The sequence below is a fragment of the Astatotilapia calliptera genome, chromosome 16, assembly GCF_964374335.1.
Source record: "Astatotilapia calliptera chromosome 16, fAstCal68.1, whole genome shotgun sequence".
NCBI classification, from domain to species: domain Eukaryota; kingdom Metazoa; phylum Chordata; class Actinopteri; order Cichliformes; family Cichlidae; genus Astatotilapia; species Astatotilapia calliptera.
The window spans coordinates 35,071,966-35,096,442 of NC_137437.1; the positions used below are offsets into that span (position 1 = coordinate 35,071,966).

General features: G+C 44.2%; 1 protein-coding gene across 4 annotated transcripts in view; it reads right to left on the minus strand.

Moving 5' to 3' along the window:
• The window catches only part of LOC113008322 (neuropilin-2-like), a 92,850-nt gene that overhangs the window by 38,615 nt on the left and 29,758 nt on the right, over positions 1–24,477 (minus strand). For all 4 annotated transcript variants that reach the window (XM_080291002.1, XM_026145670.2, XM_026145668.2 and 1 more), the window contains exons 4-10: positions 22,092–22,319; positions 19,963–20,118; positions 19,703–19,872; positions 16,161–16,316; positions 6,440–6,584; positions 1,376–1,551; positions 471–638 (exon numbers count right to left, since the gene is read on the minus strand). In XM_080291002.1, the coding sequence (XP_080147128.1) occupies positions 471–638; positions 1,376–1,551; positions 6,440–6,584; positions 16,161–16,316; positions 19,703–19,872; positions 19,963–20,118; positions 22,092–22,319 (1,199 nt within the window). The remainder of the gene's footprint in view (positions 1–470; positions 639–1,375; positions 1,552–6,439; positions 6,585–16,160; positions 16,317–19,702; positions 19,873–19,962; positions 20,119–22,091; positions 22,320–24,477) is intronic.

Genomic DNA, 24,477 nt, shown 5'->3' on the forward strand with positions numbered 1-24,477 from the left:
TCCAGGCACTCAGTAGTACTATTAAAGCGTTTTAAGACATAGACTCAGAAAGCAGAACAAAGTTTAAAGTGCCCGTCTCGCAGTGCGTTAGACGCCAGCAGTGCTGAGTGGTGATGCAGGAAAGACATTTTTAATTAACACCCATGAGAGACAAATAGAGGATGAGAGACGAAGAGAGGGAGAGCGCAGGACTCGGGGAGAGGAAGACACAGAAGCACGAAGAATGACGAGCGAGGTGATTAAATTGAATTATTATCGGAGCCGAGGCTGTAATAAAGCGGCGTTTTCGCGAAAAATGACAAGAATGAAAAAGACAAAGACGAGGAGAAAGAGAGGGAGACGGGGGGGAAGGCTCGGCTGAGAGACGGCTATAAATAACTGCAAATGAGTGAGAAGTGACGGCGGACCAGAGGACAGAGGGGGCCCCCGTTTGTGTCAAAAACAAGGAGAGAGTGTGTGTTCTCCTCTACCTTAGCAAACCCAGTCTTGCTGTCAGTGATGTAGGTCCAGTCTTTGCCATTCGAGCTGTGAGCCAGTTTGTACTTCCTGACAAATGCTCTGTTCTCCGCACTGCCCTCCAGGCCTCGTGCACCTTGGGTAATAATGCCACGCACCATCTTGGGCACACCGAGGTCCACCTGCAGCACACAAAACAAAGTTAAACAAAGTTATTATTGCTCGCTCGCCCTCTGCGCCATGGAACCGATCAATTTCCAGATCCCCTGCCCATTGTGGCAACTGTGACTTTCCCGAGCATATAATCAATCAAACGTTGGTTTTCCATTGGGGAACTTTTAATAAGATTCAGCCTTTGGAAATGGGTTCTTCTTTCTATTCAATAGCAGTTCATGACCAAGGTCAGTTCACAAATGCAATCTAAACGATGGCTGAAAACTCCATCAGTGTTTAGAGACCCTGCTGTTGTCACGTGTGTCATTTTACAGTAATTTTGTGGGTTCGGTGGATGTTGTGATCGCCAGTGCAGGTGTGGAAAAGCCCGGCCTGCAGTATTTGATTGACCAAACCGTAGATTACATTATAAAAGACAGATGTGGATGCTTTTTTATGGCTCCTTTAGTTGCAAAAACAAGTCTCTGGGAAACTGACCCCACCCCCGCTTGATTTATCACTTCAGACGACCTTTTCTGATGTTCTGACGTTTATGGTCTCAGTGTCTGGTTTCAAGTGTTCTCCGTTATAAACTGAAGTGCGTTCCTATACTGTGCTGCCATTAAGAGTAAAATTTATGACAAAGCAGGTTTTGGTCAACGTCGTGGCTTCCTTGTGATTGACAGCTCACCCCTCGCCGCTCACACACAGTTTAAAAAAATCAAAAGACAGAGCAGATGAATGATGCTAGGCTATAGCGACATACCTGCAGCCACTCTTCTCCAACTATGGGTTGCGTTGGGTTGGGAAACCAGCCTGATCGACTGGCCACCAGCCTGGCGGCCCCCATGGAGCCGTGGATGTCCCTCATGGAGGACGCAGTGATTTGCGAGTCAGGAAGCAACCCAGACAACATGCCCTGCAGCTCTGAGCAGGGGGCATCTGATAGATCAGAACACAGAGAGGAAGGAGTGCTTAATGCTACCGCTGAGGATTTTTTATCAAGTTTAAGGCAGGAAAGATGATTTCTATTTATTCTGCCAGCTTATTACAATCAGTGCACAAAACAAACTGACTCAGTGCCTCAAACATCAGTCAGCAGCTAAAAACATTAAAGCAGCAACAACACTGGTGCTAAATGGTTGATTTTATGAATTTAAAGTTTGATGCAGTGATGTGCTCTCCTGTCCTCTGCTGTTACAGCTCACTGTATGTTTACCGCTGGGAATTTCATGCTGCATATGAAGCTAGTTATGTAATATTAGAGGCTGCCCAGAAGCTAAAAATCTGAAATCCTCTGGAGTAATATACAGCACTCGGTTCTTTATATGTCGCTCGTAAGAAACAACTGCAGCAACTTATTGAACGATATGCAAACATACATGGAAATAGAGTCTATAGGGCAACAACGGAGTTTGCACAACGCTTGAAAATCAATATTTGGTATGTCGCAAAATCGATCAATGCAGAGCAGTGTCACAAACCACGGAGGCCCCAGAAAAGTGCAATCAAACGTTGAGTTTATTAACAGCCCGGAGAAAACATCAACATATGTCTTCTGACCAAAATACATGTTGTGGACACTTATAAAGCAGTGGGGTACACGCCCCCCCCCCCCCCCCCCCCCCCCCCCCCCATGGCGTCAATGACAGATTAAAATAGGTTCCTGACATTAGTCACAGTTAATCGTACATCTTGTACATCTTTAATAGCTATAAACAGACATAGAACTTCTCATTTTGATAACACCTTCCATACAAGGTGAAAATCTTAAGCCCTCAGGGTCTCTGAGGCTAATTCTTGACTCTGCTCATCTGTTACCAAGTAGAATAAAATGCAACAGGTTTGCAACAAGAAGCTGGAAACATTTGGGCCTCTGCTCAGGCCTATTCCAGCATGGATCACCTGGACAGTCACGGCAGTGAAGCTTAAGACCCTTAATGAACCGAACATCAACTCAAAATAGGCACAGATATGCAATGTGCATAAAATACTTCTAACCGTACTTGTAATAAAAGTTAACATAATGGAAGGATCCTCAAATGGATATCTTCAATAAACAACTGTAATGCAGTATCTGTAAGAAATATTATTAAATGGAATGATGCTGTAAAGAATGTTATTAATGCAGTTATAATGATGCAGATTATATGGCAGCAATAAAAGAATTTCTGTATCTCCACATCCCTCTTTTGACATTCCAAAAGGACACCACACCTCGTGTTGTATCACTCCTCGGCCCACTCTATGGCATCTAAGTTCCTCAGGTAGATTGAATCCACCCGTCCAAACACGGATGCCACCCAGGACTCCACTGGGTTTCCGATACCTGAGTGCTCATACATCGTTTTAGACAAATTTTCCGGCCCTCCAGAGCTCGGGTTACTGAGCCATCTGGAGCAGTATTGTTGGGGATAAAGGTACAGCACATGTCGACCACCTTCCTCGTTAAAAAGGCTTTCTTCTAATTTCCCTGAGGATCTTCAGGAACGGTTCTCCAGGCTTCCTGAAGGACATTTAAAGCTCTTTTTGGATGTTTCTGTCTTTGTGTCCTCTGTCAGGATGATCCTACACTGCTTCAGTAATGCTGAGGTCCGAGTCCTGGGGAGACCCATCCATGACTGAAGCTCCACTGTGTGTTTTTTCAGCTAGGATATGCCTTCACTGCACTGGCACTCACTGTTGGACCGCTCTCCTGACCTCCTGCGTACATACTGACAACGACTTGAACTGGAAATGTCCAATTTGCATTCAACGCTCCATCAGACCTGTAGCCACAGTCAGTCCAGTCCAGGACACACCACTTCTTCTTCAGTCCGCCACTTTGGTCCAGTTTTCTTAAATTTTTAAGGACACACTGCACACCAGGCTGAGATATGCCAAGTTTCCAGCTAATCGCACTTTGCAAAAATCCAATTTCATGTCTGTCAAACTTTGTTATTTTTTATTGAGCCAACTAAAGACATTTCTTTAGTTGAATTTTGGGACAGGCTGCTAGTAACAAAGTAACAAAGACAGAAAATACAAAGACACATTTGCACAGGACTGTGTCTGGTAAGTAATTTGGACATAACGGGCCATAATCTGATATTTTCATGATTCTTCAAACGATGCTGGACTGTCCAAACTGTTCTCCGTCTGCAGGCTCCTGCTACACCAAAGCATCTGTCTTTTAACAATCCTTCATAAATGAACGTCGCTTTCAGGTCTGGAATATTTTGACGACACTGTTTGATCTAATCTGGGAGCAAAATGTTGTGTTTGTGACACAAACAACAACTTGTGTGTTACGCGGCGCGGTGCCTTTGAGCTGCTTTCCATCAGCCCATTTCATTATTTTGCCTTCCTGCTGCTGCAAAGTTGATGCATAATTTTAACCTGCCTACCAAAGGGGGATTCTTCATGGGGAATTGAGCCAGAGAACTCTCAAATGAAAGCACTTAATGAAAGCATGTTGGAGATCAAAGGGATACTGTTTATTACACTGACAAATGGTTTTTAGTCCGACAAGCATCAAAATATGGTACTGCCATGAATAATGACGAAACACAAAAGGAACCAAAAAAACCAAAGTGACCAGTTCTGATCTGGGACGAAGACAAGAGCGATGGAGGAAAGGAAGACAAAGGTGAGGAGGAGGAGTTAGAGGACAAAGGGACGATAAAGAGATAGACAAAAGGTCAAACGGGGAGATGGACTGAAAAGGCAGCAAGTGAATAGGAAAGGGTGAGAAAGAGGGAGCGAGGGAGATGCAAGTGGGAAAGAGAGAGAGCCGGCTGACAGTGAAGGTTGACGGTGATTGATGGTGACATTCTTCAGGTCTTCACGGAGATGAATGTTTAATGCCGTGACGTTTGTGCCTCAGAATGGTAAATAATGAATCAACAATAAACAACAACAGCTCCAGCCAGGCTGGATGGCTCCTTCGAGCTCTACAGCAGACATGAAAACCGATTAGCTAGAAGGAAACGCTGTTCCCGTGTCATTTATTTTGTGTTTCTTATTTCCTGCATCAGTGTATTTTAGCAGCTCCTTTAACGTAGGAGTGCAGCATATCACCTCTACAGATAGCATAGCAGAAATAGTTTCAGCTCTCAAATGCACGCACATGCACACAGCAGTCGGACAGTAAAGGTCTCTCAGAAGCCCACTTCCTCTCACGTATGCTCTGATGTTTCGCCCACACACAGGTGAACACAAACTCCCACTGTGCCGTTTCTGATAACGGGGTCTCACAAGTACGGCGCCGAGGCGCTACTTAGCTGATGCATACGCACAGCTGGACGCACACGTGTGTAGTTTCTACAAATACACACGCTACACAAGCCCTGCTGGGAAAAATAGTAAAAGGTGCTAAAAATAAATGATTGATAAGTGCTGCGGTGCTAAAATAAAATGAGATTAAGGGAGAAGCGATGGAGGGAGGAAGAGCAGGGACGGGAAGATTTAAAGAAGGGATGCTGGAAGAAGGAATGGTGGCTGTCAGCAAAGGTAAAAGAAGGACAGAGGAAGAAAAACATACTGACGAGAGAGAGACGGAGGAAAAAGTAGAGCAGAAGACATAAAAGTGTGATTTAAGTTAATGACATGTCAGTGACTGACTGCTTTATGTCTGCCTTTATAGGCTTGTGTAGGGCATTATCACATTCCCCCTGGCAGTGTGTTTGCCTGTGTGTTTGCCTGCATGTCTGTGTGCTCAGAAAAGATACTGCATGGCCATTAGCAGGTATGTTTGGGCTTTTTCAGCAGGTTATGGACATTTTCCCTGAAACTGCAGCAGAACAGTTTCTGCTTCTCGCCACGAGCCTCGGAAATATCAAACTCTGACATCCCTCGTTACAAAAACCAGCCTTGAAAGTGTCAAGACTTTGCATATAAACTCAATGTTTTTCTCATGATGGATGACAGGAATCGCAAGGTGGCAGGGATGAGCAAAAGGCAGGGCGATGCCCCAAAAAACGGGGGTTATATATGCTCTCACTCCTGAAAGCAGTGAAAAAGGCAGAGTGATATATAATGCAATTTCAGGTGTTAAAATAGAGTAAAAAAATAAAAACACAGGCAAGATACCTGATATATTCCACATCCCTGTCTATCTATCACACACACACACTCAGTATCATATTGTTTCGGTGTGATTGTGATTTGTGTGGGTGCTGAAATAGCCCTCCTGGATAAGAGCATATCTGTCCCTCTCAATGGCCGCTACGATGGCAGCAGAGAGAGGCCCTAACCTAATAATGATACAGTGGAGCGGGACACACATGCACACAGATATGCTCAAATGGATTGAAACTCTCTGTCTTTTACCATATACGCACAGACGCACACACAAACACAGACAGTCTAATTAAGTTTTATCTATTTATAGTATTGAGCTGATTATGCTGGTTGAAATCGTGTTTGTTTGCCAGGGCTGCAGATGAAAGCTGAGAGCCTGTTACTCTCTGATGTTATCACCCACACATCACACTCTAGTATTATTCTATTAGGGCTGAGTGTGTGTGTGTGTGTGTGTGGGGGAGACAGAGAAGGGGTGTATGTATATGAAAGGGCAAGAGTGCACACGAGGGTGGGTGTGTTGCACACATGTGAAAAGGAGAAAAAGACAAGAAGGCGGCATGAACAGAATTATGAATAGGAGTTAATGGATGGACAAATTACAAACCTGTTTATTATTAGATTATACAAATAAAGAAAAACCTTCCACATATTCCTGCACTTGACAAACTGACTTCTGTGTTTTCGCTGGAATCCCAGGAGGAGGTTGACCCCTGTCCCGAGAAAGTCTGAGAAACTCCGCAGGAAAAAAAAGCACCATCTGTCTTACCCGTGATCTGACAGCCGTAGAGCTCGAACCGCAGCGCAATGCCGTTCTTCCACGTCTGAGGTTTAATCCGCACGAAGCGGGCCAGGACCGGCTGTGGGATTCGATTGAGGACCACCTCCGTGGCGTCAGCGTTGGCATGGAAAACCTGCAGACAGAAAGGAACATTTAGAAGTGCGACGTTTGGAGTCCGTCTGCAGAACTGGAGCTCAGTAAGGATAATGGGAGACAGCCCAATATTGCTGAGTCACACTTCTATGAGCTGCATACAGCGATGTGCAAAAGTCATCTCTCTTTTATTTCCTTCCAATGAGCCAGACTTTGTCTTTTTTTTTAAATGCTCTTGAGCCAAAGTTCTCCGGCTTCCTGAAGGACATTGGCTGCTTTTCACTCATTTTCAGTCTCGTCCTTTTGCCTGATCCAATTTCAGAGAAATGCTTTTTTGCTTGTTTTTTAAGCTGCTTAATCCTGACCTATGAATCATTGACACATGAAAAAGTCGTCTATTTCAGGGAATGAACAAGAAGAGGCAATGTAGCAAAGAACTAGTTTTAAGTCGTATCTTTCGGCACGCTACGAGAGCCATCTCTCGAGCGCGGTGGAGGCTCTTTTGTGATTTGCTGCTGCATTTTAGCCACCGGTGTTGGAGATCTTGATAAAACTGATTTTGATCCAACATGCAAAACCATGTAAAGAGTGTCTGAATGCCAACAGCTTCCTTTTTTAGCACAACAATGATCCCAATACTCTGGCAGTGCTGTGAAAACAAACACAGTGGAACATGATCAGTCATGGACTGGTCTCTGCAGAGCTCGGACATCAACATCATTGAAGCAGTGTTGAATCAGAGAAAGGTACAAAAGGCAGAAACAACCAAAGAAGAGCTCTGAATGACCTCCGAGAAGCCTGGAGAACGACTCCTGAAGACTATTTAGAATTGCACAAACTCAGTTGTTGCTGTATTTCCATGTATGTTTGCAAAATATACAGAAAATGAGGGCGGCTTAATATTCGTGCACAGTACTGCATACACATGATAATAATAATAAAGGTTATCTTATCTTATCTTATCTTAAATCCCAGCTATTCTGTACAGCAGGATTAACCTTCAAATGTTTTAAACTGTTAATTTAATTTTACACATTGGCCAAATAAACTGAAATTATTGTCCTTTTATCAGCTCACAGATATTTGAGTTGAGTTTTTTCTCTTCTTTGGTTAATTTCTGTTAAATAAATAATGACACAATCTAATATTGTTGATATTAATCCGATGCTGTATGCACTTGACCTGCTGAGGACCACGTGATCATTTGTGTCCTGATATGTAAACTCTTAGAAGTGAAAGTGTGAGACCATGGAAGACCAACAGAGGGGCCTCTGGATGTCTGGAGTTTTGATCTCCTCCATACCCGCTTCACACCCCGGAGGACGGGGCTGTGGCCCCCCCACACACTCCCTAGCAGATCATTACATGGAGAAACCTTTGGAATACAAGCGCGCTGATCCACACAGGTATGCACACGGGTGTTCACTGCTCGTAGACCCAAATTACACCTTTCTTGGCTGCTACTTCGAAGCACATCTGTCCTGCGTGCTGCACAACAACATTGAATATTTAGTATTTACTGCTGTTTACACTTAGCTAGATTAATGCGATGGTGTTGTGTTTAGTATGTTGCTTTGTTTTTTTTCTGCTTGTTTTCTATTCTTCTCTCAACAGGTGATCCAGGAGATTTTTATTTTTTTTCTCCCCCCCTTTCTCACTGTCCCTCTCCCCTTCTGTTTTTCCTTTCCTTCCTCTTTCTTTCTCCCTTTCCTATCCCTCACTCATGTCTGTCCCGTCTGTAACATCTGAAAATAAAATATAATAAATAATAAAAACAAAGATCGACCAAATGGACCAATACGGCAATGCCACGATGATCCATTTGGCAAAGTAAATCCATTGGGTATCCTTGTTGGTCTTCAGACAACAATTCTGACGGCTAAAGAACCAAATGGGACAGGCAAAAAAAAAAAAAAAAGTGAAAGTGTGAGCACTTTCTTTTCCCCTGACTGTAAGTGGTAGAAAGATGACACATATGATACAACCATCTAGTTTCTTTAAACCGTGGCATGATGAAAAACAATAATCTTTTGCTTTGTAGTTAAGTTTACGCCTCTGTCCACAGCTGTGATTCAAGACAACACTTAATGAAACTTAATGTGAGGTGAAAAGGCAGCAGATTAATGTTCCTCCTCTACGTGATTACATAAAGCCACAAAATTAATAAAGTGACTGTTCACCGAGGAGGGAAGGGGTGCAAAGGTTCACTCACACACTCACACACACTCTGAGGGCATGCAGTGTGCAATAAATCACGGGCGTAAGTATGTGGGAGAGCATCCTCTTCTCACGTCCTCTCGACTCAACCACACACACACACATGCAGGAAAACAGCATGAAGAAAAACACATCGTAACCCCCCGATGCACAAACACACACACGGCATGCGCTAACACACTGCGTGCAGACACCACTGTCCCCCCACATGCATGTAATGTGTCTCTGCTCTCACACGGTGCCCTCTGAGCTCTGAGCACACAAGTTCAGATAAAAGGAAACTGAATGCAAGCTAGAAGGACCCTTTTTGTCTTTGACATCAAGGCTTTATATCTCTGTCTATCTGACAGTCTCTCTCGCCAACAGCCATCTCCGCTGGTCTCCCAGCAGGACAGAACAACTGGGGTTCTGCTCTCTCATTTCCTTTTCTCCCTTCGTTTCTGTCTTTTTCTCCGATGTCTCTATCTCGTCTCTCGCTGATGATAAACGGCTGTAAATTCAAGGAAGATAATCCATGCTGTTGTTTCATTACAGGAGCAAATAAGCCTCTTTTTCCTTAACACTCTTTCTATTATGTTACATTAATGCTGAAAACATCATAGCGTGTTTATTACACAGAGCGGTGAGCCTTGTTCAACAGAGCCAAAGGCATTGCAATTACTTGCTTGGCTACGCATTTATAGATGTTTGCCTTGTTTTAGGTGTGTGTGTGTGCGTGTGAGCGTCTGTATGTGTGTGTGTGTGTGTGTGTGCGTGTGAGCGTCTGTGTGTGTGTGTGTGTGTGTGAAAGATAAAAATCACTTTTTTCTTCCTGTCTACAATCCATTGAACAGCAGGACTCGTCAGGGGTGACAAAATATGGATGAAAGGAGTTTGTGACTTGGAACAGAACAGAAGCAGGCCACCAGGCCAGCTGGGAATTGAACCCGTGACCCAGTGGGTGTACAGCACAAAGTCGGCCTCTGTGAACTCACGCCCTTACAAAAGCATTCATACTAGAAACTGTGACCTGTTAAATGATGGAAAAATGCCTACAGGCCCCAAAGACTTAATGGGATTGTGGTAGCAGACTGTAATTACAAGAGTGTGTGTGTGTGTGTGTGTCAGGGTGTGTGTGTCACTGTGTAAAAGTGTAATTATGAAGTCTCACTCTGAGGAGTTGGGGGCTGGCGGGTGCTTTCTGATTTCCCAGGGTGCCCACTGAAACATTTTCAGTGGGCACATATACAATCACACACACTTTTACGTGTGTGTGGATACTTCTGCACACGTGTATGTTTGCGTGAAAGTCTAACCTGCAGCTTTTTTTGCAGCTTAACGTTTGCACAAACAGTGTTTGGCTCCGCGGAGCTGTGAGCAAGAACTTTGACACGAACTTGGTTCTGTTACTGTTTCAGTTACCAGCTTCGTTCAGGGTCATCAGGGATGCATCGCGTGCTGCAGCACGCGCTGCAGCTTGTACCTGCGCGTGCTGCAGCTGAGCTACTGCTGTCACTGTCTTCATCAGGACTGTGAACTTATATCTTTACCACTTGCAGGGTCACGGGGCAGCTGGAGGCTATCCTGGCTGATATTGGGAAAAATATGGGATACAGCTGCCCGTCCTTCACAGGGTTAAGACACAAACCATGCACACTGCAGAATCAGTTCAGAATCATGCGGGAGATGATTCAGGAGAAAGCCAGAACACCTGGATTTAACCTGCTCGGACACAGGGAGACCTTAGAGGCCAGCCATTCTAGCTGTCAGGCGCCTCTCCTGGTAAGAAATAGCCCCATAAATATTTATAACCTGACCGGCTTGTTAAAAATTTAATATGTTTTTCTACACGTAGGCCATATTTTATGCTGCCACGTTTGTTAAAAGTCAAAGTATGTGAACTTTTGATTGTGTGGACGGGTGTCTGCCCGCACATCAGTCTCATAATAAAGTGAATTTAAGAGCAGGGACACTTCAGAATGAAACATCTCAAAGATGACACACACACGTGAGTTTGCGCACACATGCAAACAAAAATATCGCATTCCCGTAACGGCTCCCAGGTCGTGGCTCCGCAGCGAGACTCCACAGAGAGGTGTAAGGGGATACGCAGCGTCCCTGAGGTCTTAAACCAAACTAAATACACTGTTAACAGTCTCAGTCTAAAAGGCTTCAATAACAATCAGCTAATGGACTACACCTGCAGCCCAGCTCAGGTTATTAAGCCTGTGTTTGTGTGTGTGAGAGAGTCTGTCTGCATTTGTAAATGGGCTGATGTTTCCACCAAGGTAAGAAGACAAGGGAAGCTGATACTGGCAAAGAGTAGGGTGAACAGATGCTCCTCCCCCCTTTGTCTGTCTCCAACACACACACACACACACACACACACACACACACACACACACACACACACACACACACACACACACACACACACACACACACACACACACACACACACCTACAAAAGCAAACAGAAATACTCTTAACAAAATAACATAAAGAGAAACTTCAAATAGTACTTTTATTTCTCAGTGAAGCTCAAAGGTGGCCGACATGAAGTGAATACCATTTTTCCTTCATTTACACACACCTGCTCCGCTGAATAACAATAGAGTTCTGGGTAGCAGATTCTGGTTTGCAGGCAAAAGGCAGCGAATCAGATCTAGCGAGTAACTACAGGAAAGGCGACTGACAAACGAGTGCGCTCACCTCACGGGAAAGTAAAGAACACGCAAGGCCACAGTCAGTCAGCCAGAGAGGGCCGGCACAGACGCGCTGAATTATTCAAATGTCTGTGCCGAGTGTGCGTCGTGTGCATGTGCATGCGTTGAGTTATAAAATAATAAAACACCCCCCATCTCCTCTCGTTCCATCAAAGAAGGCCAAACACAGGCACATGCTGGCGCACACGGAGACTTCGGGGAGGTAACCTGTCTTTGACAGCTGAATCTGAGCGTGTGTGTGTGTGTGTCTGTGTGTGTGTGGCGGAACAATGCACAAATCTCACAGACCAAACGACACACGGCACCTTCGTAATATCCCCTGTTGTCCCTTTTCTCGCTTTTTCTCCGAGCTTTTCTTTCTTCATTTGTCACAAACTCTTTTCTCCTGCTCTGCGCTGACCCGGCCCTCCCTTCTGCTTTTCCCTCACCTCCCTCTACTCTGTCGCTTTATTTTCCTTCTCTCTCCTGACATCTTTCCAGGCTGTGTTGCTGAGACCTCTGAACTATCCAGAGGGATTTGTGGTCAACACCCCTGTCTGCTATTCTCATTATTCCCCCTCTCCTGCTTCATCCATCTATCCCTGTTTCTTTTGCTCCATGATTCCCCTATGAACACTTCTTTCCCCCCGCCTGCCTCTTTCCTTCACTCACTTGTTCCCCTATGAACCTGCATTGCTCCCACCTCTCTTCCTCCTCCTGCTCGGTCTCTCCTCTCTCTATCAGCCTAACCTTTTGCTTTTTTCCATTACTTTTTTCCTGATTTTTTTTTCAACTTTTCTACACTTTCCTCCCATCACGATCCCTCTCTCTCCTGCTCATTCCACCCACGTCTCCATCCTCCATCCCTCTCTCTCCATCCATCCTCCCTCCCACAGATTAAAGTGGGAATAGGAGGTTTTGGTCTTGGCCGAGGTCCAGTTCTGTAATGGCCACAGACAGGTCTGCCTGCAGCAATTCTGTGGGGCTACGTAATGACACTTGTCCCACGTCAAGCTCAAATCTAGCTATATAGAGAAGTTCTCAAGCTCCTAAAGATAAAAACTGCAACTGAGACGACATAATTTCTCACGCCGAGGCCTCGTGCTGCAGAAAACTGCTGCCTTACTTGTCGTGCGCAGAAAGTTACAGGTACAAATCTCTTTGTGGCTAATGCAAATTCAACGACCTCTCGATTAAACCTTGGCAAATCGCTGCTTCACAATAAGAATAACAAATACATTTTCCCATCTGTCTGTCATTCCCCTTTTCCTCTGGTAGTGTCTGTAAGTACAAATAGGAACAAATTAAGTCTGGATATTACTCCATGCTTGCGCCTGAAAAGTTTCTCCAAGTTAACATGTATTCCATATGCCCCATCTGGTTCACGACAGGCCTTTAATGACATTATCAAATACATTACAGATCACACAAATCATCACGATGCTGTGTGACAGCAGCACCGCCCTTGCAGGCAGGCTCCCAGATGTTTAAAGCCACAGTGTGTGCGCATACCTGTGTGTGTATGTGTGCACAAGAAGTGTCTGATTAGTTAATATGCAAAAAGATAGAGGATGTAAATGCATCTAGTCACATGTCTGCGTGTGCTGTTTGGCGTGTTTGTGCTCCACTATATATGTTTAATTATTTCATGCATGGTGGTTTTGCAAGAACAAACTATCCATGTGGCTTCCATTATTTTTTTGTCCTGCTTTAATGCCTCTTGCCCATAAAACACTAACTCAATAATTCTTCCAAATTAACGCACACAAACCGAAGCATCGCTGCTGCCAAGCACAAAAGGCATTTGTTTAAGCGGCGCAAACGTGCCGGCGTATTTCCTGATGACTTTCTCAGAGACAGGAGGAGGAGGGAGAGCGAATGATGGAGAGCTGTGAGAGCGGAGAGAGTGTAAGGAGAGGCCGAAGGAAGATGTGAAGTGAGTGAACAAGGAGACGTGGAGGGAGCAATTGATGGATGAAGAGCTTCTGAGAGAACTAGTGAAGAGGCAAGTGAATGAAAATGTCAAGAAGGGGAGATGGATGGATAGGTGTACAGTCGGGGCACTTCTGTTTATTTCCTGGATGGCTAAAACAGCTACGACTTCTCAAAATTAATAACTTAGCCGTGTTGATTTAAGGCTTCCGCGAGACAAAAGGAAAACTGTGATCTATCGCATAAACTGATCCAGGATCTGCTTTCAATTATGAAATACAATTTCCTTGAATTATCCTGTTAATGCAGACGCAGCGTTTTACAAACTGCAGAATAAAACACACTGCCAAAAAGGTCTTGGCCACTGCTGTGGAGTGATTTATATCTTTCTAGCTTAAAACACAGACACACACAAACTCACGACAACAACCCCTGAAAGACGATAGAGAAAGTCAGCAGGGCAAGGCCAGTGCTGAGTGGCCGTCTGAGGCGTGTCAACCGAGAAAGGACAAGATGTTGACATCATCGTTTCATCATCAGATAAATGACCATCATCCACTCGGCCGTTTTGTTCTGATCTAACATAATGCTGCCACAACACATTCACAATATTTGTACGTATCTGCATAATATCCTTATTATGGCACTGAGACAGTGGTGTGTAGATGTGGATTAAAAGGGGTGCTGGACAACACTGAGCCGAAGCCTCAGATTACGGCACAGACTGGCACACCAGGGAGCCCAACAGCTAGAAAGACCCTGCCTGTGTGTGTGTGTGTGTGTGACGAGGAGGGGATTGCCATAAATCAGCAGCACACAGAGAAACTCACACACACACACACACACACACACACACACACACACACACACACACACACACACACACACACACACACACACACACACACACACACACACGTGCAACTCAATGTCTCCCTTGGTATTCAGCTCCAAACAGCTTTCCAGGGTTGTGGCTGAAACAAGCAGGATTATGCGCGGTGACACCAGCAACTAGCCTCGACACATTAATCTGTTTTGCATATTGGATGTTTTTATTGTCTCGTTGCCCGATGTCACTGTGAAACTGGGCTGTAGCTGCTGCGTGTCTGCATGGACAGTATCATGGCTCATTATTCGGTGGATTTACTTTAGCGCCACTAAAAATGAAGATCTGCAGTTGAGTTATACCTTTGTAGTTGAGAATGATGCATGCATAAAACATGCAAAAGCATTAGAAATGCGCTCCAATCCAAACTTGAAATAATGAAGCATTATATTAAAAATGAGAATAGCTAAAAAGTGCACAGTTGTGCGGCGTCCCTGTGTCTCCCAGCTCTTTGCACTAGCATGCTTGCTTCTGCAGTCCCAGGGAGACATTCACTGCTGAAAATGACACTATTTTCCAGCTTTGGTAGGAGAAAGAGTGAACTGCATTTTTGGTAAGCCATGTTGCAGGTCCTCAAAAAACCCATGCATATGTTCACCAATGATTGCAGAACACTATTAACCCTCTCGCTCCCACAGCTTCAGCCTCACCCTTCCCAGGAATATCACAAACCTGTCATCTCTTGATTTATCCAAGTTCCTAGATAAACTGCTGTGTGCTGTGAGCATTTAGGCCAGTGCCTGTAACTTATGATGGAGATATTAATCTAAAATATGATCGGTTACACTTACACATGCCTGGGAAAAATAAAATATATATATAAAGAAGTTTTCTAAAAGCTATAAACTTTTATTTTTGCCTAGATTTTTGTGGACAGTTAATGAGACCATCGACTTTGACATCATGTTTGAGCTCCTATTATTGTAGTCCAAATTTCCACAGGAAATGTAAAAGATTATTCCTTCCATTTACTGTAAAACAGATGCCGTTTATTACCACATAACACAAATGACCAAAGATATTAGCTTTTTTCCTTAAAAATAAAAGTTAACTAAGCTTAATATGTTGTAAATATAACTGAAGAAATTCCCTCATTTCCTCAATCATCCATCATCCCCATCTTTTATTGTGTGCTGTTTTATCCCACCATCACTTCTGTGGGAGTTAACATTTGCTGTAAGTCTTGTGGGATCTCCACTAAGGAATTCCACATGGTTAGACTGGAGCTCCTGTTTCCCTCTCATAGCAAAGCGCATGCATATGTGACTGCGTGCATGCATTAGCATTCATGAAGAAATAAAGGTTTACAGCACAAAGTCAGACGTGGCGTTAGACCGCAGGACAAACATGTGTGACCACGGGCAGGGGGAGAACGCCTCTGATGGAAAAACCAGCCAAAACCACTGGAATGTTCTTTTACTTTAATTGCAGTCTCAACCATTAAGACTCTTAATGCCGTCTGCTTTATTTCTACCTGGCTGGCCAGACTGCAGCGTGCACACTGATGACACATCATGCCTTAACACCTCAGAGAAAAACAGCTTGGAACCCGGCCCCAATCAGGTCAACGTTAGGCAGAGCTCAGACCAGAAACTAAAAGAAACCAGATGGGATGGGAAAGCAGAATGTGCAGTGTAAATGCAGTTGCATACAATGATGTCAGATATCACCGAGAGCCTGGAGACTCGTGCTGGTTCTGGCTCAGTCATAAAGCCTTAAATGAGGCCAACTGAATGGCAGTGGAAAGGCTGTAATTGCAGACACCAGTTAAATTTTGGGCTTGAGGTCAACTCTTGCTGCATATAATCCATCTCATATTTCCGTCCACCTCTCCCATCAAGATGCCAGCGGAGCCCGACGCCGGTTAGCAGCTCCCGCCTCGTGTGTTTGAACCTACCTTATGGTTTTTGCCGTGTCTGTAGATCATCCAGTCTTCTCCGTTCGTGCTGACCTCTAGCTTGAAGGAGGTAACAAAGTAATTCTTCTGCGTTTCCTTTGAAATGGCGCCCTGTGTGGCAATGCCGGTAAGCACCTTCAGAGTATGGAGGTCCACCTGTTTGGGGAGAGAAAGGTTTTAAACTTTTACTTAATAAGAAAATGATGACAAAGTAAAAGAAAACACAGAAATCCTCAGACTCAAATGTACTGAAGATGTAAGATTTCATTCTAAAGCTATCGTTGATCAAAGAAATGTCTGAAGACCTTTTAAGTGCAACAGCAGTTGAAGACACACAAAAATAATCCCACAAATATACACCTGGAGTTATCTGCATCCATCTCCCCCGTTCGGCACTCTCTCCTCCCCTCCTCATCTACTCCTCTCGGTTTCTTTCCACTCTGCGGCTCTCTCCTGGCAGATCGATAGTAATGACCCGGGGCTCATTTTAATTTCCTCCCATACAATAGCTATAATCACCTCCCCGTCCTGATTGTGGATGCTACGCTACGTGGCTGGCATGCTGCTCGCTGCGTTGCATTATACATGGGGAGCACTGTGTAGGATGCGAAGCTTCAAACTCCGGGATTTCAAGGTCCCTGAAGTAGACTCGAATTTATTTGCTCCATAGTGCCCAAAACAAGTAAACACAGCAGAGCGATGAAGGTATTTAAATAACAACGGAAAATAACAAGACGTTGTTATAAATTCTCTCAATATGGAAGGAGTCTAACGAAACAATAAGTGATGGTGTTTGGGAAGACACTGAACACTGCTAATGAACGGCTGCATATTTATAACAAACACTGCTGGTCTGAAAATACCTGAAGTAAAATGTATTAATATAAATCACTGAAGCTTTAGTGGAGTTACCTGCCAGGATCAGAGCACACCTGTGATTCTTTAACCCGAGTATTTCATATTTTTAAAGACACACACACAGAGGAGCAGATGAGAAAAGTTCGAGTGTAGATTACAACATTTGCTCTCCTCGACTGGAGCTGCAGAAACCTGCAGATTAATCAGAACTTGTTGTGTGTGTTTACTGTGCGAGTGTGTGCTGTATGTCCCACTGAGGTATCGTACAAAACACCAGGGGAGGTAAAATGCTGCGTTTGTTATCTGTCAGAGAGACAGGTGTTCCAGATTACTTCCACCAAACACACACACAGGCGTGCACCGGCAGGGCCAGACAGAGATCCACCAAGACAACTAATCGATAACACGAAATCGAGGAGAGGAACAGATGAGAGGAGAAGGCGGGGTGAGTATGGGAGGAAGAGGGAGAAAAGAGAATGAAATCCAGGGGGGTTGAGGGCTAAGTGAGACTTCCCAAAGAAGGAAGGAAGGTCCCTCATCAATCACAGAGCTGTTAGAATAACAGAGCCACCAGCACTCGCATCATCAATCTGCACCACACCTCAGTGAGCCAGGCCAGAATAGAATAGAATAGAATAGAATAGAATAGAATAGAATAGAATAGAATAGAATAGAATAGAATAGAGGAGCTATCCTAAATTTATTAAAGCACGCCTGATCTGAAAACTCAGCCCTGCACTCACAAGCACTAAGCTGTAAGACTCCACAGGGTGCAAGATACAAGAAGGAGAGGCACGTTGGCATTTATGACAGCTGCTCATCAAGGCAGACACACACACACACACGCATGCATGCATGCATGCAGAGGCATTGCTCTGTGCTAGGTGTTAATGCAGAGGAACAGCTGAGAGCCTCTGTGGAACACGATGCCCCGACCACAGAGACACAAACCCAACGCAAACCGGGAGAGATCACATCGTCTGTCTGAGCGTCCGAGGAAAAACAGGAAAAACATGGAAATGAAATAATGTGTTTTATACAAATTGTTTTCTGTCAGCTACTTTTGAGAGTGGCCCTGAGGGTGTGAGGTTTCAGCTGTGAGAGGCGTTGTGCACTTCCTCTTGGCCACAATCTCTTCCTGTGTTTTTATGAGGTCTGAAGTGCTGCTTCTAATCCACGTCTGTGACTACTGTGTTTGTGACACTGGTCCAGCTAACATAAAGGAGACGTTTGTCTGTCATAGACAATATGTGCTTAATAATGTTTAATCTCTGCAGCCCGCCACTAAAGATACATAAATTTTTTCCTCTAAAAACATTTAATGCATAAATATCTGAGTTACTGACACTGCTAACAAACAAATGGATGCTAGGCTCTCATAGCAAGCCACGCTCGTATTGCACTCTGACTGTGTAGTAAATTTAGGAAACCTGGGAATAAACTGAGCCTTGCAGCTGGCAGCCTGGCAAGTCAGAAAACTGTAGGAGAAGTTAAGGTCAGCAGTTTGCAATCTGGCGTGCAGCATCTTGCAAAAAAGGTTCCAAGATAAAGATAAAATAAATAAGGAAAGTGTGAATGTCATACATCTGAAACAGGAAGTTGTATCACTTAAAGGACTAAAATTAACACAGAAGGTATGCAGCGGTTAGTCAATCCATGCTTGAGCTGATCCTAACTAGTTAACAAATGCAACCTGTAAAGAACGTTCAATAGGCAATGCTTTAGGGGTCGTAGGTCAAACAGGTTTAAGTGATAATCAATCTCGAAAGTCACTCGTCTGCTGAAACAGCCATATCAGGGTCGAGGCTCACTGTTCGGCCTGCTCTTTGATCGATAGAAGTCCTGAAAGCTTCCTTATGGGGGGATAAGGAAGCTTTCAGGACTTCTATGAGGATATGTATGTGGAAACATGTGTAAATGAGTCCAGTAAATGGCTTTAAAAACAGAGTCGCTTTAAACATACTGGTGAGTTATAAATGCTTTCTCCTTTTAAAGAACTGGAAGAAACCCCAGTAAAGATCCCATGTTTACTACTTAGTTACATTAAAGGTTAAAGCCTCTTCTACAAAACACACCTGTAGCAAAACCAATCCCCCCTAAAGGTATTTGTCCCTTTGCAAAGCGCAACGCTAAATCTGCGTGCTGGCTTTGTGAGGCTATCCCTACGTGACAACCAAAAAGGTAATCTGTTGTTTACAAAAGGTGTCTGGCTGAAAAGCAGCCCTCTGACCCGCCTGAGTCTTCCCCGTCTTAGGGGGTGAGTCGGCCTCGCCTTCCCTTCCCATCTCACCCAGACAGCCTCATAACTCAAGCTCAGGGATGGCACAAAGTTGGCACAGAGCTGGAACACAGGAAACAATGCCTTACCCGGGCATCGAGCTGCTAAACCTTGATAGCGCCACACCTCCCACTCGCTCTCTCTCTCTCACTTGCTCTCCCACATACGCTGACAAATATATCTGCGGTAGAGTTATTATGTGTGATATGTCAACACGAGGAAAAATATGGTGTTAAGATGGGAGCGCAGTCTGTTTTTAGTTTAGGCAGAGTAAACTTCTGCATTTAAGGATTAGGGTCTGGAAATAAAACAATAAAACGTCCGTGAAATAATCTTTCCAGAGGTCGAGGTGTTCGAGGAGCGGCTTTTTGAACCATGTGAGGTTTCTGGATGGACACACTCATACCTGTATGTACTCCTTGTTGCTGTCGTCCGAGGGCGTCCACGCGTTATCGTTGTAATTGAGTCGGGCCTGTCGCGGCAGCCAGCGTTCGTCGGCGAAGGTCGACGACGCCGCGATCTGGTCGTCGGTGATCTTTCCTGACTCCATGCCGAACGCGTTACTGCAGTGGAAGGCTGTAAGAGGAGGGGGGAGCAGATCTTGACAAATATCCGTGTTTCGTTTGCGTTATTTTGAGAGAAAACACGCTACAAACTCCGACTTACTCTCGCTGACTTCCTTGTGCGTCATGTTATAGCGAGCCGAGAAGCCATCTTTAGCCACGGCCATGTCCGTGTGGAAGGACAGAGAGAGGATCCCAGTGGATGACTGGATCTCGGGAGGCACCCTGGTCCCACAGTATCGACCGATCAGAGGGCCCACTGTCAATCAAACAGCAGTTAGTCATCATTTATTTGTTTGTGTGTTACTGAACCTCGTACTCGTCCAGCGGTCGAGATTATAATCTTATGTTTTTCATCTTTTAACCTCACGCTTGTTTATTTGTATCCTTCATGACTTGCACTGATTTTCCTGCATCTGCTCATCACTCCACCCCCTCATGTCCTCACCTCCCTCCTTTCATCCATCTGGACACGGTTTGAGAAAGTGCACTAATATATACAAATACACACATACTGTACATCTGTGTGTGTGTGTGTGTGTGTGTGTGTGTGTGTGTGTGTGTGCAGATCTAAGTGATTCCTCTACTGTCTTCTTCTCTAATACCACAACTAGAATGTCAACATAAACAGATGAGTGTGATTTAAAGCCCAAGGGTCTGTGTGTGTGTGTGTGTGTGTGTGTGTGAGTGTTACACAAATAGTTGACTCATCCTGCTACTCCTTCTTCTTTTACACACACACATATACACATGAGAAGGTTTGTGGAGGAGGAGAGAAAATAGCCGGCGATCGATCAGTGCTATTGATTTTCTCCCCTTCCCTTTTGGAATGGGTGGATATTTGAAATAGAGAGAAAAGGAAAGCAGGAAAAGAAGACGAGAAGACGAGAGGAGGCAAACACTGAATATTTTTAAAGATTATACATATTTGCCGTTCCATTTTTGGCTTCCCATTTTGGATGGATGGGTTTAGATTTTAGGAGATAAAAACGAACTCAACAGAAATGACTCGTGCATATGTGTACACAGAGGAAAAACTGAAAACAACCGTTTGGTGTCTCTGCCGCTAATCGAGTGAGCGCTGTTTTAGTATCAGGCTCTCGTTCCCTTTACATTTTGAATAAATCGATTTTTAGGTCAGCTGGCTGTCTCGCAGCGTCTCCTCCCTCTTCCCACTCCTTTCACCTTTTGCTGTTAAAAAAAACAGACTCTTTCCGCTTGCCTTTTCACTCTTCCTGTCGAGGATTTTTTTATTCCTGACACTAAAAGTCCTTCACCTCTGACTCTCACCCAGTAAATTTCCTTCCCTTTCCAACCCTCTTCATCTCACTGTATTTCCCGTTGCCTCCCTCCATCACTCAAAGCAGAAGTCTTCTCTTCTCTCTGACCCCTGAAGAAAGGGATTTTTTTAGTATCCCTTCAAGCTGCTTCCTCCGTAATGTGCATCGTGTCTCTGTTTTTCCATTGTGCCTAAGGCGAAATTCATGTTTACAGAAAGGAAAGCGCTGTGTTATTCCAGTCAGTCTTTGCTTGATGTTTTTAATGGTTTTATAATACTTGTTTAATATCCTCTGTGTCTATACTCTGACAGTTTTTAAAGCAAAGTTTTAAAAGTTAAAATAAAATTGGCAAAGTTTTCCAAATATTTAAATGCTTCTTTCTGGACGTCTTTCCAGCCCAGCTTTGTTCTCCCACTCCTCCTGTCGAAGGTAGACCAGAGGTCATTCCTTTGCTCCAGCGTTCCCAGCAGTCGATGACTTCTCTTTCTCCTTCTGTTTCTTTCTACCACTTCCATTGCTTGAAACTCAGTCCAAGGGTTGCGCGCCTCAGAGTTGGAGTCCTTCTAAACTTCCAGTTCTTGTAGCAGTTAGACCAGAAATATCCCACCCTCCACTGTTCCTCCTCTCACTCCCTTTCTTTTCTCCCTTTGCTCAACAGTTGCTATTTTTTTCCCTTGAAAAGTTGCATTGTTTCTCCACAGTGGGTGCCAGCATCCTGCCTGTAAGCTTAGCTTTCATCTACCAACGCATAGCTTCTAAAATAGCTGCTACTCCACCTCGGTCAATAATGATGTAGGCAGGGCAGAGCACATATATTACTCACTTTGCTCTCTGCACTGACTCATGACAAGGCTGAGAAATAGTTTGACATCTCCATCAGCATCATCGCAGCAGCTGTGACAATAACGCAGTGATCACACGATCCGACAGATCCGAAGCATAAATGTCGTACCTCCCGGGAGCCCGTCCCAAACTTCCAGCCAGTCGTACTTGCAGTCTCCATCTCCACCTGGCAGGGGATCGTTCTCCAGGTCAAAGGTGAGGAAGGTGAGGGTGACATCCATTCTGGGCGGGACAATGATGATGAAGGCGCACTCGAGGTTGTGGGGGTATTTGTCGGGAAATCCCGGGGACTCGACGAGGCCCGAGGGACTGGTAAAGTTACGGGAACAGTCTGAACCTGGGATGAAGACAGAGAAACAAAACGTTGTGTACATTAATCAAAAGTTCATGTTAATAGCGGTTAAATGTTGATTTAAATCATTAACTGGAAAAATCTTGGAACAAGATTTGTTTAGAGAAGAATGTCAACGCTCATTACACTTCAAACTAATGACATTACTCCGGGCAGGCACCCAGAGGTGCTGTTTTTAGAGGCGAGCACTTTAAACTCAAATCAGTTTCTCTGTTTCATAACTCCCAGCTCTGCTATCTCAGTTTTATTTAGATACTAAAACATCCACTTCACATAATATATGTCTATGATTGGGGCTACAGAGTGTCAATGAGTGTGCTTAAGTAGCTCGAGTTCACATAAAGGCCGATCTCATGGACAGACACAGGCTGAGGGTTTCACAGAGGACAAAGCTGTAAGATAACAGACGGCTAATTTCTTTGTTTGTTTTTCCAGCTCAAAAAAACAAACACAAAAAGTCAACTCATATTAAATATTGCCTTTCTAAGGTGGTAAATCCCCAACTTTTCCACGTTGTGCGAGACCACAAAAAAAGCACTAATATTCTGCACCGAATGCCAAGTTTCAGTATGCAGAAAGAAAAGGATCGGCCCACGTTTTAAGTGCACTTAAGCCAGACTTTCTATTGCTGACAATTCCTGGGAAAAAGCACAGAGAGTTTCAAACCCGCTGCAATCTTTAAGAAAAATTAGCAACACTGGAGATGTTACGAGACAAACAGAATAAGAGGAGTGAGAGAGACAGACGGTCTGCTGACGGTGTCATGGACGGGTGGTCCAGCAGTTAAGAGGAGCTTTAGACATCATAATACATGCACACAGTCACGCACACATAAACATGCTGTGACAGGGCGGTGTTACCCTCTCTATTAATGCACGCACACAGTGTGCTTGCACCAACTGGACCATTATTCCAGGCCACCCAGCCATAAGACCAAACACTGTCTAAGCCTCTTAGGGTAACTCATGTCTCTCATGAGTTAATGAAGAGAAGTTAGCAGACACTAAAACACTGTGAGCTCTGTGGCACTGTAAAAATGAACCTAAACTACGTGTGTTTGCAACAACCTGTACAATAGACACGTTTCAGCTGAATTCTTTAGTGCTAACAGCTTGTGTTTTATGCTTTTCACAGCAACCCAACGGGTTTTTGGAGCTTTAAGTCTGTTTCATTCTGACTTACATGCATAACTAAACAGATGGCGTGCACTCAAAAAAAATTCACCCTAAATAAACATGAAGCAACATTTTTGAGTAAAATCCAAAATATATAAATATATAAAATCAAAGGTTTATGTGATTAAATGCTTAATCTTTAAGGAAAATGTGTTTGGTATAAACTGAATGTATATTTTATCTGATCAAATGACATTAAAGGTGACATTTTACTTTGTACTTGTGTTACAAAATTACATGGAAGCTGCAAAAATGTTTCTAAATGTATCAAAGTACTGTGGATAAACAGACCCGCTGTAATGGATCACTGCAGCTAATAGTGAGCGTAAGTCAGCATGTAAAGGAAATTTGAATGACTAAAGACGAGTAGACATTTTAACCAAATGTTTCTGCTGATCATAGTCGACACTCGGCCCTGATGACACGCACACGAACACTTCAGACACCACAGATGCTTAGTTGTTCTTACAGCATCGTCCACATGGCCACAACGATCGCTCATCGTAGCTTTCTATATTTGCGAATGAACAAAATACAACACATGTCTCTGTCTCCTCCCTGCTTTTTTTCAGTCTGTGGAATTTCACTCAGCAAATGCATAAATCTGCCGGGACATGTGACTGATTTATGCCAGCTCCGATAAACCAAAGCATCGTCTGTGGACTTTTCTCACATTCTGCTTTGTTTACCGAATGTCTCCTTTATTTCTGGCATCATTAATTTTCCACAACGTCATCTATCTTTACTTTGATAAAGATGGCCTGCATGCATATATCCCAGTTCTTCCTCTTCCTCCCTGGTCTATTTTTCTTGTTATTGTGACCTTTTCCCTCGTGCGGTGACCTCAGATGCGAGCAAACACACGCTCACCCAGAGACAAACACTGTCGCTCGTTGCGTCTGGCCCCCCTGCAGAGTCCATCACTGAATAGCGCGAGCCCGTGTGACTATTAGTGCGAGTGCCCGCGC